The 17,665-nt window shown below is 37.4% G+C and overlaps 1 protein-coding gene across 2 annotated transcripts in view; it reads left to right on the forward strand.

The window, feature by feature from the left end:
* Kcnt2 (potassium sodium-activated channel subfamily T member 2) overlaps positions 1 to 17,665 on the forward strand; it is a 383,380-nt gene that overhangs the window by 301,367 nt on the left and 64,348 nt on the right. For both annotated transcript variants that reach the window (XM_060364407.1, XM_060364409.1), the window contains one exon: positions 2,796 to 2,930. In XM_060364407.1, coding sequence (XP_060220390.1) covers positions 2,796 to 2,930 — 135 coding nt within the window. The remainder of the gene's footprint in view (positions 1 to 2,795; positions 2,931 to 17,665) is intronic.

Raw genomic sequence — 17,665 nt, forward strand, 5'->3', positions numbered from 1 at the left:
AGCAGCAACTCCTTGCTGAATTGTAACAGACCGTGCTGCATGTCGAACTGATCAGGAGCACACCATTTGCAAAGCTCTTTCAGGCTTGTGGCTTTTTATGAAGCAGAATTTTTTCAGTAAAATTAGTGCTAAAATGTCATCAAATAGTACCTTAAAATTCTCCATTACAATGCAGTGAGACCATTACCATAACTTCAAATGTAAATAGTAACAACATCTTGACAATTTATTCAAGCACACTTCAGAATTCATAATGATATCATTTGCTAATTGAAAGATGCATGCAACTTTATGCATATTAATGCAACTATGCAATGCATTAATGTAAAATATAGATATACATAAACACTTCTGTGACTCCATTAATCAGAAAAATAAATTATCACCAGATTGATAGCAAGAAATACTGCAAATTATTTGTGATAATATGAAAGGAAGATAAGAGATTTAAATTCCCAAAAAAGAGATGAAAGAGGATTGATTGACTGAAGACTAATAAATATTGATGGTGGGTCACCATACCTGTATGCACGTGTGTGTATTTGAAAGGGAATTATATGATGTCGTGGATAATTCTTAGCTTACATTTGAAATTTTCATGAAGACAAAGCCATTTAAAGAAGAATACTTATTCACACTGGCAAATTTCACATTTTAGTCCTTAGAAAAAACTGAACCATCGGAAGGTAAAAAAAGCATCCTTGGTTAGAGCAGCTTTTGAGGTATCACTCAGATAGGTTTTCATTGGCTGCCATTGCCATCTGGTGGCTGAACTGTGTAAAGCAACCATGTTTTGGTAAAAATTATTATTATTTATTACAATTTATTCAATTTGTATCCCGGCTGTGGCCCCCTCCCTCGTCTCCTCCCAATCCCACCCTTCTTCCCCTATGCCCCTCCCCCAGTCCACTGATAGGGGAGGTCCTCCTCCCCTTCCATTTGACCCCTAGCCTATCAGTTTCTTTTTTTATATTCAAACTAGAGAGGAGAAAGAAAGACAACCAGTAGTCATAAGAATAAATTCAGAGTCTACTCAAAAAAGATAGAATGTTAATTAGAAAAATTAAAGCCTGAGGAACACAAGGATTCTATATGTTCCACTAATATCCCAATCGTATGTAATACCTCTAAATCATAGTATATATAGTGGTAATAATTCAAGTTCCTGAGGAACTATAGCAGGAAATCTTTAAGGAGGAAATCAAGAGAGCAGATAGCTTCAAGAAACTTAAAACTGTTTGCCCAGTGTTAACTTCAGTTTTGCGAAATTACTTCTACTTTGACTCATTAAAACTGACTTCTTACACATTTATATTTCCATTTATAAAATTATAGTAGAGATTTTGAATTAGAAAAGGTTTTGAAGGCTGAAATACAAGGAAAATCTTGTAATTCCTAGGTGGCTAGAAGCAAGATCACTTTTTCATAATCGAATTCTCCAAGGGACTGTATCACCTTCCTTCCCCATCTAACTTTTTTCTGTGTTGCTGCCGCTTTAAACTGAGGAGCTGCACGTGCTGGCGAGCATGTTCCTGCTGCTGTAAAGCCCCAGTCCCTGCCTGATGCTTTCCAAAATATGTTTTAATCAGTTCAAGATGAAGTACAATGAATCACCTACACAAAAGGGAGATCTAGAATACCATGGATTTAATCTTGAAGATCACTGTATTGATTGAATGTTATGATTCTGGCCTCTTTTCTCATGGGGAATTTATTTAGGATGAAATGCTGTTCGCACAGGTCAGCTATAAAATCTCTGTGACAGAAAATTGCTCCAAATTCAAGTGCTTTTATTTTTTTTTCCTGGATTATTCCTGGAGCTCTTGGGCTGAAGCTGCTGTAATAGCCCTATGAGACACACAGCTGTGCTATCCCATCATGGGCTTTAGCCAGATGTCTGGAAACTAACTTCAGTCAAGATCAGTAGTGACTGCAGTTCCTTACATTTTATTTTTGTTAGTTTGAATGAGGAGGTGTGGTCGCTAACTGTTTTCCTTCTTATCTGCCGTCACTGAACTGTGCAATTACTCTGTCCTTGCACTGGGTCAGGTTTAGTTTCCCTCCATTTTTGTCCTGTTTTTCTGCTCTCTACATAGCAAAGACAGTGAGAATACTAGTTGCCCCATTTCAGCCTTAATGGTAAACACCATTTTCTTTAATGTACAGGGAATATTTGGTCAAAACATTTTACAAAGATAGGAGTGAAAACTGACCAAAATAGCTCACAACTACTTGTACCCCAGTTTTTCTAGCCACCTCATGCAGACAAGGAAAGCTATCTATGTATCTATCTATCTTACTCTCTTTGTAATTTAGGAACAATCTGTAGTATAATATATCTTAAATAAATAAATAGACACTTAAAATACATATTACATTCTTTATATTTCTACATTAGCTTTACTATCCAAAATAATATAGTCATTGCCCCTCTTGTACTCTCACCAAAATAGCAAACATGAACCAATTGGAATGTTTTGTCTTTAAAGTAGTACATTAGCTATAAAAATGAATCACTGTCATGCTTTGTGTTTAAATGTTTATGTAGTAAGTTTTGCCAAACACAAATACCAAATATGGGTGCTTTGGAACGATTGCTATCTTATGAATTCTGAATTTCATATTAGCATATCATATTGCATCACAGTTATCATTAGTGCTATCTGAGTTTATAAACACATCTATAAGGACAACATACATTAGCTTACCAATAAACAAATTTGGGCACTGATTGCAGTATTGTAGTTTATTTAAAGCCCTTCTTTTTTTTATTTCCTTGTGAATTTTTATCAAAGCCTAGATGATTTGCTCAGGTGTGGAGTGACCTTTGCTGCCAACATGGTGGTTGTGGACAAAGAGAGCACCATGAGTGCAGAGGAAGACTACATGGCAGATGCCAAAACCATTGTGAATGTGCAGACCCTTTTCAGGTATGTGTCTGGACCCTTGCCCTGTGATCATTTACCCTGTGTTTTCCATATGTGAAGTATTTGTTTCTATTCCTGCATTTGGAGTGGCCACATGACATGAAAATTGGCCTTAGGTCATTAATTTACTAATTTGATCATGAAGTAAATACTTATTTCGTACACAATGTGACTGGTGTTAAATAACATTAATAACTGCCCGTTACCTTGAACTCTGACCAGTTTTGCCTTCCACAATCACATTTTCTTCACAAAGTCCGAATACTGTTTTTAACTTTCTTTTTTTCTAATGTTCTTAAATCTTCATAGTCTTTTAATCACCCTGTATGCTACCATCAACTGATTCACCTACAATTTTACTGTCACTAGTTGAGCAAAGGGTCTTCTCTCTCTTTGCCCAGACTAGATTTCAGCCCTTCAGTTCAGATGTGAACTTACAGATCCTCACTAAATACCTGCCAGCTTTCAAAGTAAAGTTGTTTCATATTTTTCTCTCCTATTAATTTATTTCCAATATGAAATGCTGAAGTCTGTACCACTCTGGCGTTCTCATACCTACCCTGAAAACATGACAATGAAACCCCAATATCCATGATGTTGCTGGCAGATGTCCTATGCCTAACCCATGGATTGCAGTGACATCTGACAAATAAATCACGTTACATTTCTCAAATCTATCTCCTTTCTCCCAGCAGCTGCTGAGGTATCTATCTTGCCTGTTTGTTGTTTTACTTTCAATACCTCGGCTTAGGTTGCCTTTTTTCGGATGTGTCAACTTGACAACTGAAGCTACCTGTATGGCAGAAGGATCTGTGAAAAGCAGAGCAAGGAGATTTAATCAAGTACAACAGAAAACAGGGTTCAGTGAACCAAAGTTCATACTTTGGTATGAACTTTGAGTGTCATTCAGCCCTTTGAATTTAAATAGAGGAATAATTGGTTCATGAGGCAAAAGGTTTTCAGAATTGAGAAATCCTGACCAAGATATGGTCCCACTCAGAATTGTCTCAGCTTGGTCCCTGTGAGGGAGAAGTTGTCTCTGCTGTCATAGCTTCAGCTGAGTAGTGAAGTTAGTAAGATGATTATTCCCCCTCCAGGCTACTCTTTTGTCACCACAGACAAATACTTTCATGGTGAGTGAAGGAAATTTCCTGGGTCAATTTTCCGGCAGAAAACTGTGCATACAAAGTGTGTGTGCTAAGAAGAACCTGTAACTTTAAAACAAACAAACAAAAACTAGAAAGGTGTCTATACGGTCTGTGGGAGTCAGGATTCATTAGGTAAGAAAAGACGGGTCAAAACTGAAGAAATCCCATTTCATTACCAGGGATCAGGGAGTCTTCATCTTCTGTTAAATACTAACATTTGAACATATCCAGCAAAGAGATCATACTTCTTAGAGAAGTAAAATGCAAATGAGATGCCATATTAATTTTCCTGTGAAGATTCCCTTCATTTTGTTTTTACACTTCAATCTTGATAAATTTGGGTAATAATCTAAATTTGATATGAAAATTTCTGAAAAAAAATGTCTCTGCCCTGAGGAAATATGAACAGAACACAACACATCCGGTCAGTGCCAGATATAGGAACCTTCATTATATCACGTTTCAGCCCCATTTCTGTTGGTGGATGTGTAACAACATATCACTTTGAAGCTCAGGCAGACCTTATTCCCATCATTGTCTTGCTTCAACCTCACACGTCATGGGATTATAAGCATATCCCAACACACCAGGCATGACTTCATTTGATTCTGCAAATTTTCCTCCTGACCATATATATAATTTTGAAGACACTTCCTTTTAACCGTTTGGTGGTTTGGTCATTTGGTCTTGATTGTCCTCCTTTGGCAGGATGAGATTTTTTCAAAAAATAGGTGAAGGGTGACAAGGAGTTTGTCACCCCTAAAATCCTTTGTAATCAAATGCAAGCAAGGTTTGCAAGAGAAAGGCGGCTCTTTTGGCAAACACACCTGGTGTCCTTTTTCAGTTTCCTTTGGCTGTCTTGTCACTGTTGTCCTAGCATTTGAAAGAACTAGTACTGACTTAGAAAATTCTGTTTCTCTAACATCAGGAGCTGGCTCCAACAGCATGTCAAGAGAGAGCAGTTACAATGCTTTGCAAGAAAAGTTTAAAACACAATCAGCAAGATCAAATGCTTTAAAAAAAAGTTTGAAAAATAAGTACTTGTAAGAATGTCTTAGGAATTTCAATAATGATAATCTTCTTACAAGCACCATCTTTAAGCTTTATCCTCCACAATCCTTTGTGATTTACGTAGGCCTTCATGACATGTGCTCTTTGTAAACAACCTTCCTTTTCCATTGTGGAATAAATAACCTGCCCACTTTTCTTAGAACAAATGTTATTTAACCAAACAACAGTCATACCTTATTATTTTTTTTATCTTAACCTTTCTTATCAAAAGTATATCCTCATGCTTATATCCGTCTTTAGGTTTCTCTTGTTCCTGTTTTTTGGTTTAATAGCAGGACACAGAAAAATATAAAAATATGAATTTAAGGAGTTCAATTCAAATATTTTTCATGCAAAACATTAAGATTGCCAAGGATCTCCCTTGGCAGACTGTTTGCTAAGAATGCATAGAGCCTTGGGTTTGATGCCTGGTACGGCATAATGCTTTTCATGGTAGCATAGAAATAAACCTCAGGACTCAGGAGATCAAGGTCATCTTTTTGCACATAGTGAGTTCAACATTATTGTGGGCTACACTAAATCCTGTCAATCAATCAATGATCAGTCAATCAACAAATAATAACTTGTTGACAAATTGTTAAATTTACATTTTCTTTTATATCGCAAGTCCTAGGAGGCTTTTACTAATACTTGTATTTTTTAAAAAAGGCTCTTTTATGCATCTTGTCTCTGTTTCTCTCAAGTCTAAGAGTTATAGAATGTTTTGTTCTACTGAGATATGGCCAAGATGGCATAAGTTCCTTGGATAGTGGTCAAATTTTTATAAGAAACCAGATAAAAGGGAGAGGAATACAGATATCTGTTCCTCCAGGCAGCTACTTTCTTTCCAAAGGAACCAGAGGAAAACACAAGACTTTACCCTTTAGTGCACACTAGACAGGAAATTTGCTGTTGGTCATAATGTCAGCTTGGACCAAGCACACCTCTATATTTCAGTATAAAGAAAAGAAAAAAAGCAAGTACCTTCTTCATCACTGTTCTAATGCTAGAAAGAAACATCATACCCAAGGCAACTCTTATAAAAGAAAGCATTTTTTTGTGGCTCTGTTTACAGTTTAAAGGGTTAGTCCTTAATCATCTTGGTGGGGAGCATAGTGATGGAGAAGCAACTAGGAGGGTTGTATCCTGATCCACAGGCAGCAGGCTAAAAAGAGACACTCTGCCCGGCATGGGCTTTTGAAATCTCAGTGTTCACCCCAAGTGACAACTCCTCAAACATCTTGTTGATGCCTACTACAACAAGACTACACCCCCACTCCTCAAAAAGTCCAGGCCCTGGTGACTAACTAAGCACAAATATATGAGACTATGGTGCGTGTGTGGGGGGGGTGCATTCTCACTCAAACTACCACAGAAAGAAAGAGAGAGAAACTGAGACAGACACATACATACACACATATACACATACATACACACACACACACACACACACACACACAATAAGCCTGAGGAGATGGCTCAATTCGTAAGAGCTTGTAGAGCTCCTTCAGAGGACCAGAGTTTGGCTCCTGGCACCCTTCTTGGGCAGCTCATATCCACCTGTAATTCTAGCTCCAGGATCTAACTCCCTCTTTTGGCATCTGTGAGCACCTGCATCATGTGCTCATGCCACCCCCACACTAACATTATTAAAAAATAAAATAAAACAAATAGTTGTGTTTGTGCTACCTGAAACTAAATATGCAGCAGCAGACACTGAAGTTGTACTTTAGTCGGAGAGCCTGTGACCTGACAAGCAGTGGATTAATTAACATCCTAATAACTTGTCTTTCATTTCATCTATGGCCAGTAGGTTTTATGGAGTAAGGGTGGGTCAATCATTCCAGAACTCAGACTAGGCCCCCCTAGTCAATAACACTTCAGAGACCCATCATGCCTGTGGTTCTCCTGCAATCATGCCTTTCACTCTTATTTTTGAGATATCAGTGTTAGTGTCTGCTAGAGTTAAGCTTGTACTCCTCTGCCAGACCATCTGGTCTTGAGTATAAAGGGGTGTTAACTCAGAGCAAATCATTAGTAGCGTTTACATACTAAACTATTAATAGACACATGCAGATTTCTCTCTGCTTTGTAACATGTAAGTGTGTCTGCAATACAGATTATTACTACTATTTTTTTTTTTTACTTTATAAAGAAAATGGGTTTATTGGAAGCTGAAAGACCACAGGCATATAGGTATTTATGTTTGTCCTTCTATCACAACATGTTTTTTGCATCATCTTAGAAGTATGAGAGAGGAGAGAGGTGTGGACAGATTCAGGGACCAATCTTGCTCTTCTTATAACAACTGCTCTCACAGGAGCTGGCTCACTCCGCAAGATAGCATTAATTTCTTGAGAGTGCAATGCATAGGTTATAAAAACATCCCTGTTCTTCTGTTTGTCACTTCTGTTCTGATCAGTTTGATTAGTGCTCTCAAAATTGTGCACTGATGACAGGACCAGAAAGAGATTACAACTGGATGTGTTTGTGTCAAAATGAATTCTTTCACACGAATGACTTAAATGAGTCTTTTTGGTTTTGCTGCTGATTTTTTTTTTCACCAATGGGAACTGAACCCAGTCCCTTGCAAACACTGAACATGTGCTCAAATACCAAGTCATATCTGCAACCCTTCACAGGTAGTTATTAGGTGTCAGTTTTGTGGGGTTTTTTGAGGCAGTTTGTCACTGTGCAGGTCAAGCTGGCATCAGCTCCTCACTCCCATTTTTTTTTCTTAGATTATAGGCATGTCCCATGCCCAAATCCTAGTGAAGGAATTTTTTTCTTTTTGTAAATTATCATTGTATTGTTTTGAAAAATATCATTGTTTTTTGTAGATTATCATTATTCATTCTCTTATGGTAGGTTTGCCTATATGGACTCTTAGTAGTAGTATCCATAAAAATCACAGTTCTGATCTCAGGGGAAGTAAAGACAGATGATGTTGCAGAAAAATATGACTGACTGACCAGGTCCTGGGCACAGAGATTCAGGCTGTCCCAAATAAGATGTTCCAGGATGGAAACAGTTTCATGAAGTTTTTATAGTTTCAAAATAAAAAGGAAAGAAAAAAAATCAAAGCATTTTTCAAATGCATCATTGGAAGTATCTGCTACATGGCTTACACAAAGCAGAGATGTCTTTGCTGCAGTTATCAGGCGCTTTCTGACAGTACTTTTAACTTTTGGATAGGTGGAAGCTAATGATGTGTTAGATTTCAAAAGGAGATGACAAAACCATTATACTTATAGTTATAAGATTATTAGGTCAGATAGAGGTGAGCAGTACAAGGCTAAGGGGACCAAAGTTAGCCTGATGCCACTTGGCTCTAGATTTCCATGCCTATAAAGTTCTGACTAGTCTGTACCCGAATACCAGACTTTGAGCTGTCCATCACACAATGCCAATAAGCAGAGGCTGGAGCTGTATCTTTCAGCTGTTCTTTACTCACTGATAGTTGACAATCAGGATTTACGTCCTGAGAGATCAGCATTCCCAGCTAAAGCACTTTATCGGGTATCTCAGCAGAGATACCAAAACATTTCAAAACTTAGTACTATGCCTCCCTGCCCCCATCAAGTGGTCATCTGGTTAACCTTGTCTCTAAGAGTCTCTCCTATCGCTTCCTGCATTTTCCCTTATCATCACTCTCTGTGTAGTGGTACTTACCTGTGCCCAAAGCCACTGAATCTTAGTTTTCTGCCCCCTAGACTATGTCTAAATTAATGTTTAAATTAAATTAACTCACCACAAATACCGTTAGCAATGTATGTGTGCTGAGCTACTAAAATCATATAAATGCAGATTTGTTTTAATAATGTGAAATACTTCCGTTCTCTTATTGTACAGAGAGTAGGTACTTGATGCTGTTTTTGTTTTGTGTATTTGTTTCTTTTGGTTAGACCTCAGGCCATCATTGTCCTTTGTAGAGTAAAACTCTCTAGGAAACCACTACCCAGAGACTCCAGAGTCCCTAGAGGAAGGGCAGGAGGAATAAAATACATGTGTTCCTTTACTCAGAAATCAAATTTCTAGACTTGAAGCAGTTGATTTCCTCCTCCCCAAAAACTACTTCTGAATACAGAAGGCATTAATAGAGACGGCCTCTGCTAAAGGAGGCCTGTTTTACATATATCACTTGGGCTTACTCTCTCCTAGTTCTATGTTACACAATTCTTCTAAGACAAACGTATACCAGGAAATATGTACATGAATTTCAAATGTAAGGAGAAGAAACCCCTTTCTTTCAGATCTAAATTTATTCACTTTGTAACTCAGTGGTAACCCCCTTCCTCCCCTCCTCCCGGTCCTACACTCCCTCCTTTCTCCCCTGCCCTTTTTCCCTAGCCCACTGATAGGGGAAGACCTACTCCCCTATTGTCTGACGCCAGCCTATCAGGTCCCATCAGGACTGCCTGGATCCTCTTCTTCTGTGGCCTGGCTAGGTCGCCCCACCAGGGAAAAGTGATTAAGGAGCAGGCAGCTGAGTTCATGTCAGAGAATGTCAGTTCTCCCTTTACTAGGGAACCTATATTGAGAATGGGCTGCCTATGGGCTACATCTGAGCAAGGGGTCTAGGTCCTCTTTATGCATGGAAACAATCTAAACACTCCTCAGCTGAAGAATGGACACAAAAATTGTGGTACATTTACACAATGGAGTACTACTCAACTATTTTTTTAATTTTTATTTTTTTATATTAATCACAGGTTATTTACTTTGTATCCCAGCCATAGCCCCCTCCCTCATTCTTTCCCAGTCCCACCCTCCCTCCCTCATCTCCTCCCTGCCCCTTTCCAAGTCCACTATTAAAAACAAGGAAACCATGACATTTTCAGGCAAATGGATGGAACTAAAAAAGATCATCCTGAGTGAGATAACCCAGAAGCAGAAAGACAGGCATGGCATATACCCATTTATAAGTGGATATTATCCATATAGTATAGGATAAAAATACTAAAATCTACAGTCCTAAAGAAGCTAAACAACAAGGAGGACCCTAGGGAAGATGCTTAATTCTCATTCAGAAGGGCAAACAGGATAGGCTCTGAAAGTGGTAGAAGAGAGGGAACAGGATGGGAGCCTACCACAACTGTCTTCTGAAAGACTTGACCCAGCATGGGATCGAAGTAGATGCAGAGAATCACAGCCAAACTATGGACAGTGCCCAGGGAGTCTTTTGGAAGAAGGGGGATAGGGATATAGAAGGACCTGGCGGGGATAGAAGCCCCACAAATTGACCAACAAAGCTAAAAATAAATAAATAAATAAATAAAATAAAAATAAAAAAAGGTGGGCCCAGGGAGGGTTGCAGAGACTGAGGATCTATCACCTTTTAAAAGTAGAACAAAACCTGCATAGGCAGTAGCAGGGTACAGTGACTTCTACAGCCAAATGCACTTGCGATTCAGTGTCGGAGTGTGCTTGGCACATGGATTTACCAGGCATTTAGGAAGTATTGCGTATATACAAGTTGTCAACTACTATAGTGATTAGGAACAATGACAAGTATATTTCCGGAAAACTTGGTAGGCTAATAGTTTGTTAAATTATTAAGCAATGTAATTAAATATTTACCTAAAGTGTTTACGTTTCACAGCTATTGAATACAACAGAACACTGTTGAGATGGAGGGAGGTGTCCTGGGATTTGACGGAGACTTTTTTTTTTTCTGTTGAACATAACTTGGGGGAGTGTGGTGGCAAAATGTCAATGTTCACCAAAGGCTCTAATATCAGTGTCTTCCAGGTCATTTGTCTCCTCAACTGGAAGCACAAATTTCATTGAAAAAGGGTGCAGCTTAGAAAGGAGCTTTACTATGGAAGAAAACTTAAAGGGAGATTTTACTGTAGAAAGAGAGCTTTTATGGTGCAGAGTACAAGTGGGTTGCTGGTGATAAACCTTTTCTAGAGGGTTAATATGGATTATTGGTCAAAGAGAGAGAGAGAAAACTGAGCTAATCAGTTCTGCTGTCCCAATAACAGATCACCATGAGGCATTTAATTGTCAGTCTCAGATAGCCTGGACTGCTTCTTCAGAACAAAACTTCAAGAGCTAATAAAGCATTCAGTCACACCCATTAGGCAGCTGTGCTCAATAGGTTCTTGTGCTGAGGAGAAGGAAGATAAAGACAGGAAATGAGGAAATGAGCCAGTTTCTCTAAATATGACATTTCTTGCCCCTGCCTAGGATGAAACTCTCTCCAAAACCAACAATATTCCTAACTTCTGGCCAGGCCAGAACTGTCTGTTTTCCAGGTACCCACCAGAGCTCCACAGCTTCTTGAAATTTTTTCTTCCACTAATTTCCTGACGATAGATCTCACTAGAAAGGATAGCAGATTTGGTCATGTGTGTCCAGGAATTCCTCCTTAAATAATTCCTAATTTTCACAAATGAATGGAAACTAAGGGTGTAAAAGTAAATGAAGCAATTGTGAGGAACCTGTGCTACCACAGAGAGCAGGAACTAGTCCAAGAAATGGAGCAGAGTAAGGAATACCATTATGATGTTATACAGCAATGCCCTGCAGAAGCCACCATATTCCTGGCTTTGGAGATGAGAACGTGTGGACAGGTCAATCTTTCCAAAGAGCAGATCTCACTGAAGCATAGAGACATTGTTCAGTTCAACACAGAGAAGGAAAGAATGGGGCAGATGAGACCAGTAATGATTTTTTTGTGATGTCAGGACTATAACATCATAAAGAGGTGAGGTGGAAAAAGTGAATTGGCCCAAGTAATTAGTCTTTTTGAGGAATGCATGTAATGTAAAGCAACACATTTCAAAATAATGTAAGTGTAAACATAGGCATCCAGGTTTAAATGACACAGGCTGCACCAAGATAAGCAACCTACTTATGTAGGTTGTTATTTATGAAAAGTCCAGGTATAGTGTGTTTATATGTCAGTTTTATGAACCTTGCATTTTCAAGCTGGTTTTTTTAATGTGTCTAAAATATGTTTATGTATCTAAAATGTTGGTATGTCTACAAATTTAACCTATACTCTTTGTCAGAAATTTACCTCTGGCCATCTTGAGAGGTTGCTTTATAGTATAACACTTTATCTAAACTAATAGTATTTTAATTAAGACATTCTATAAAATTTCCAGGCTTACATCTTCTTGTCTTTGTTCCAGTGTGTGATAAAATTGCAAGCAGGTAGTATAATGGAGTCAGAGTATGAAATAATCATAGTGAGATTTAAATAAGCTAATTATCTTAATTTACTAAAAATATTGTACAATGATACTAATAAATTACAATAAACAAAATAAGTCAAACATCTTGCTGATATTCTTAATAATATATTATTGCTTTTGATCATGTGGGTTTCTTTCTAGCCTGCCCACTCTCAATTATAGGGGTAGGCTTTTTTAACCTGAATTCTGGAGTATTAGCTAGATTCTGACATTTTTTATAAAAGTGCAACAGTAAACAAATTGTTCTGTTTTTCTGTGTTTCAGTTTCTTCAGTAAAATACCCATTCTAAGAGAGTCTTAAAGGAAGGTCTTCCTACCAGTGGTTTGAGGACATGATGCAGATAGTTCTCTTAATTTACAATAAAAGTTGGAAGGTCCCAACAGCCAAGCATAAAAGTACCAAGAAAGAGGATGGGATTATTTTTGTTTTATTTAAATTTTTTAGTTATTTGCTGGAGCCAGCCAGCAGAGTCGAACGGTTCTTGAGTCAGGAGTGAGGACTAAAATTAATAAAATAACACACAGCACACAGGAGGCTTTTTAAAGAAGGTCCAGACTTGACAGCCACAGCAAAAAGCCTCTAGCCTCTAGCAGCAACTCTCCTTGCTGCAACCGCCAGCCCTTAGCCTGTCTTTTTATTGTAGAGTTTCTAAGCCAGAGTAGAAACATCTCAGAACAATGGTTTAATTTCCACGAGGAGCCTGAGGAAGAGGTGTGATCCTCACAAGCTATCCCACCTGCTGTCACAAACAAAAGGAGATGGACTTGCAAATTCTACCCTGCCATTAGAGAAGGTCCGGTAAAAGCAGTCTCTCTGCTGAGATTTAAATATCAAAGCAGCTGCCAGAGGCACCGCTCCCGACAGTTATTTAAGTAATTATATAAAAATTATTTTAAATTTTATTAAGATAAAGTACCAAGTAAAAGGATGAAATTAACTAATTACATTATTTTATTAACTATAATATCATTTCATCATAGTGTAGGTGCCTGAGAACAGAGGCTTATTATATAATGTTTCTGAACTGTTTAGCATTCACAATATGTTTAGCAAATATTAAGGCTGAGAAATAGGTTTGTCATATCAGTAATTATAAAAAATGTAATTGAATTCTTAGGCAAATGAATACATATTATATTATAAATTGAATACAAGTAGCTTTTTTATAGATATAAACAGCTCTATACTACTTTACTTTGAAAGCATTACTTTTAAATTTTCACTAGGTGGCAGACTTAGCTAATGCATTAATACTTAGTTTAAAATAATTGTAAATTCAGTTACTTGTGATTCAAGTCACATATGTTTTGTTGCAAATAAAGTTTCAACTATAGAAGCTAGTCAAATACAATTAGGTCCTGCAATTTTAATCATTTTTCACCCATTAAAATAATGCTATTACCTTAGCATTTACCTCATTTAATTTTTTTTTTAGCATTTACCTCTTATAAGTATGTATTTCTATTATATCTAATGAGTTAGAGAAGGAAGTTATATGCTCATACATAAAATTCACACTTTATGGAAAAATAAAAATTATTCAAAAAATAAAATATATTTGTATTAGTTAGAAGCTGTTTGCCTCACATGCACTAGTGTCTCTTAATATAGAAGAAATCCATCAGCCACAGTTTATCACTACTTTAACTCAATATGCATAGGATGATAATCACTTGGCGAGCTGTCTCCACAGTTAGTTTGCAGAGATAAATCATGAGTATTTCACTTGTATAGCTCTTTGTATTTCTACAAATCAGTGATTTCTAATAATAGACTATTTCTAATAATTAATGTTTAAATATTTTAATGATTTCATAATTAATAATAGTTTGTTAATTAGATATCAGCCTTCTATTTCAAAAACAATGCCAAGGACAAGCCTAGCACTGGGTAAGGTGGTAGAATAGTAATTTAATAAAATTAACAGAGTTAATTTTTTTTATTTACAGTTTATTTACTTTGCATCCTAGCTGTAGCTCCCTCCCTCATACCCTCCTAATCCTACCCTCCCTCCCTCATCTCCTCCCTGCCCCTCTCTAAGTCCACTGATAGGGAGGTCCTCCTTCCCTTCCATCTGACCCCACCCCAGGTCTCATCAGGACTGGCTGCAATGTCTTCCTCTGTGGCCTAGCAGGGCTGCTCCTCCCTGGGTGTGGGGGGAGGGAGGCCTGTCAAAGAGCCAGCCACTGAGTTCACGTAAGAGCCAGTCCCTGCTCACCTTACCAGAGAATCCACATGGACAATGACCTGCCACGGGCCACATCTGAGCAGGAGTTCTAGGTTGTATCCATGCTTGGTCCTTGGTTGGAGAATTGGTTTAAGAAAAGACCCCTGTGCTCTGACATATTTCGTCCTTGTGAGGCTCCTGTCCTCTTCATGTTTAACTCCCTCTTCCCTCATATGATTCCCTGCATGCTGCCCAAGGTTTGGTGATGAGTCTCAGTATCTGCTTTGATACACTGCTAGGTAGAGTCTTTCAGAGGCCCTCTATGCTAGGCTCCTGTCTTGTTTCTTGTTTTCTTCTACTTCCAATGTCCATCCCATTTTATTTTCTAAGTGAGGATTAATCATTTTACCCTAGGTCCTCTTTCTTGTTTAGCTTCTTTAGGTGTACAGATTTTAGTATGTTTATCCTATCTTAGAGGTCTAGTATCCACTTATAAGTGAGTATATACCATGTGTGTCTTTCTGCTTCTGGGATACCTCACTCAGGATGATCCCACCATTTGCTGCAAATTTCATGATTTCCTTGTTTTTAATTGCTGAGTAGTATTCCATTGTGTAATTTCTGTATCCATTTCCACAATTTCTATATCCATTCCTCAACTGAGGGACATCTGGGTTGTTTCCAGGTTCTGGCTATTACGAATATAACTGCTACAAACATGGTTGAACAAATGTCCTTGGGGGAGATGCAAATCAAAACGACCCTGAGATTTCACCTTACACCCATCAGAATGGCTAAGATCCAAAACTCAAGTGACAATACATGCTGGAGAGGTTGTGGAGAATTGGGAACCCTCCTCCATTGCTGGTGGGAATATAAACTGGTACAACCACTTTGGAAATCAATCTGGCACTTTCTCAGACAATTAGGAATAGTGCTTCCTCAAGATCCAGTATACCACTCCTAGGCATATATCCAAAATATGATCAAGTACACAGCAAGGACATTTGCTCAACCAGAATTGATTTTTAATATATGAAGTACCAAAATGTTGCTAGATATTCTTAATAATATATTATTTTTTGATCATCTGGGTCTCTTTCTCATATGCCCACTATTTATGATAGAGGCAGGAATAGGCTTTTTGAATCTGAATTCTGGATTATTAGCTACATTCTGACACCTATAAAAATACTAGAGTAAATTTTTCTGTGCTTCAATTTCTTCCTTAAAGTGTTCATTTTAGAGGTTCCTAAAGAAGTGTTTTCCCACCTGTGGTTTGAGGAGATAATGCAGATAGTTCTCTTGATTTGCAATAGAAGTTAGAAACTTCCTACAGACAAAGCATTGAATACCAAGCAAGAAGATATGATTTTGGTGTTTGGCTAATAGGAGAACCACAAAGACAACAACTAGTCTAGTTCTGTAGATCTGAGCTTAGGTAATGGGTTGGCACCGACCATCATGAGTCTGCAGATATTGAAAAGATAGAGTCAGACTAAGCCATCTGCCCTATATTCTCGCAAGGAGGAGATACAGATGGAAGCAGCAAAGAAGGAAGTTCAAATATAGAGGAGAACATTTAGTTCCTAAATAAGCTACAGGACTTTGTATTAATTGAATCACTTTAATAACATTATTTATTCATTTAATTTCTGTGATCTAATGTTAATTAATGTTGTCTGAGACATGCCTTATGTTAAACATATCTAGTAGTATTATTTGTTCATTAGATAGAGGACTTTGAAATTCAAATGATGATATGAGTTTAAGCAGTTGGCTAGTATAGAAATCACCTCACTTTTTTTTAAGTTTCTCAGGTATTTTTTTATAGTTAAGATGGAAAGATGACCAATATAATACACTATGATGATCAACATAAACTTGTTAGACTTTATAATTTACTACATATAGTTTTAAAATTTATTTGCTAGCATATCAGTCATTCACCAGAAACTGTACTTTAGCATATAATTAAATTGAGTTTAGTATAGTACATCATATATAGTTACCCATAGTGTCTAATCCCAGAGCATTTCATCACCTTCAATAAACCACTACAGACATTTACGGTCATTCCCCAGCTCCTGCCCTCCTTTCTCATCCCATTACCCAATATGATTTTTCTCATGATTATGATACAATACTCAATAAAAAACAACTTAAAAGAATAAAAGTTTGCTTTGGTTTGGAAAATATGGTCAGTTATGGCAGGGAAGGAATAGCAAGAAAGCAATGGGCAGCAGGTCACATTGCACCCATAGCAGGAAGTAGAAAAGGTGAATTTTGAAATTTTGAACTTTGAATTTTGAATTTTGAAATTCATGTTCAGCCTGAAACCCAACCCATGTGAGTCAGTGAGGGTCTTCCCCACTCAATCACACTTCTATAGAGATAATCTTAAGGACATACCCAGAGATATGTATCCTAGATGAGTCTAAACCTAGTCAAGCTGACAATGAAGACGAACCATCACACCTGGCAACCACAAGTTTACTTGTCTCCATGGGGCTGCCTATCCTGGATATTGAATTTAAATGAAACCATACAACATGTTTTATCCCTTTTTTTCTTTTTAATCATTGAAGCTCTTCTTGTAATTTTGTAAAGAGCTTTTGCAATAAAGGGCTTTATACAATAAACTACCATTGCAATATGTGAATGAAAAGGCAAAGATGCTAAAAGCAGATAGTTTGAGATACACACAATATAAATTATATGTAAATTAAAGAGCAGACCTCTGTGTCTACTACCAAATCATCATTTCAACTATATCAGCAAAGCTTCAGAAAATATGTCTTAAAGATTTGTTAGGTAATGAAGTATTATGGGATATAACAAGACAGGCAGTAGTAGATCCTGAAAGGAACATCTGAGCATTCTAGATGTTGCTACTTTCTAAGAGGAAATCCACCAGTGTAGGGTAACAGATAGTGTGAAAATCAAATGCCAGGGTGCTTTATGGGAGGATTGTCACTTCAAAAGACTTAAAACTTCTCATCTTAACTGGATTCAAGAGAAAATATAAGAAAAGTTTTAATTTCAAACATATAAAGGTTGAGGAGAAAAGCAAACTAGAAAGCTACTGCATCTTAGGCAGAAAGGCTAAGAAAAGAAAAAAAAAAAGCAGCAATATAGTTCAGCAGCATTATGGCTCATATAGTCAT

The sequence above is a fragment of the Meriones unguiculatus genome, chromosome 11, assembly GCF_030254825.1.
Source record: "Meriones unguiculatus strain TT.TT164.6M chromosome 11, Bangor_MerUng_6.1, whole genome shotgun sequence".
NCBI classification, from domain to species: Eukaryota; Metazoa; Chordata; class Mammalia; order Rodentia; family Muridae; genus Meriones; species Meriones unguiculatus.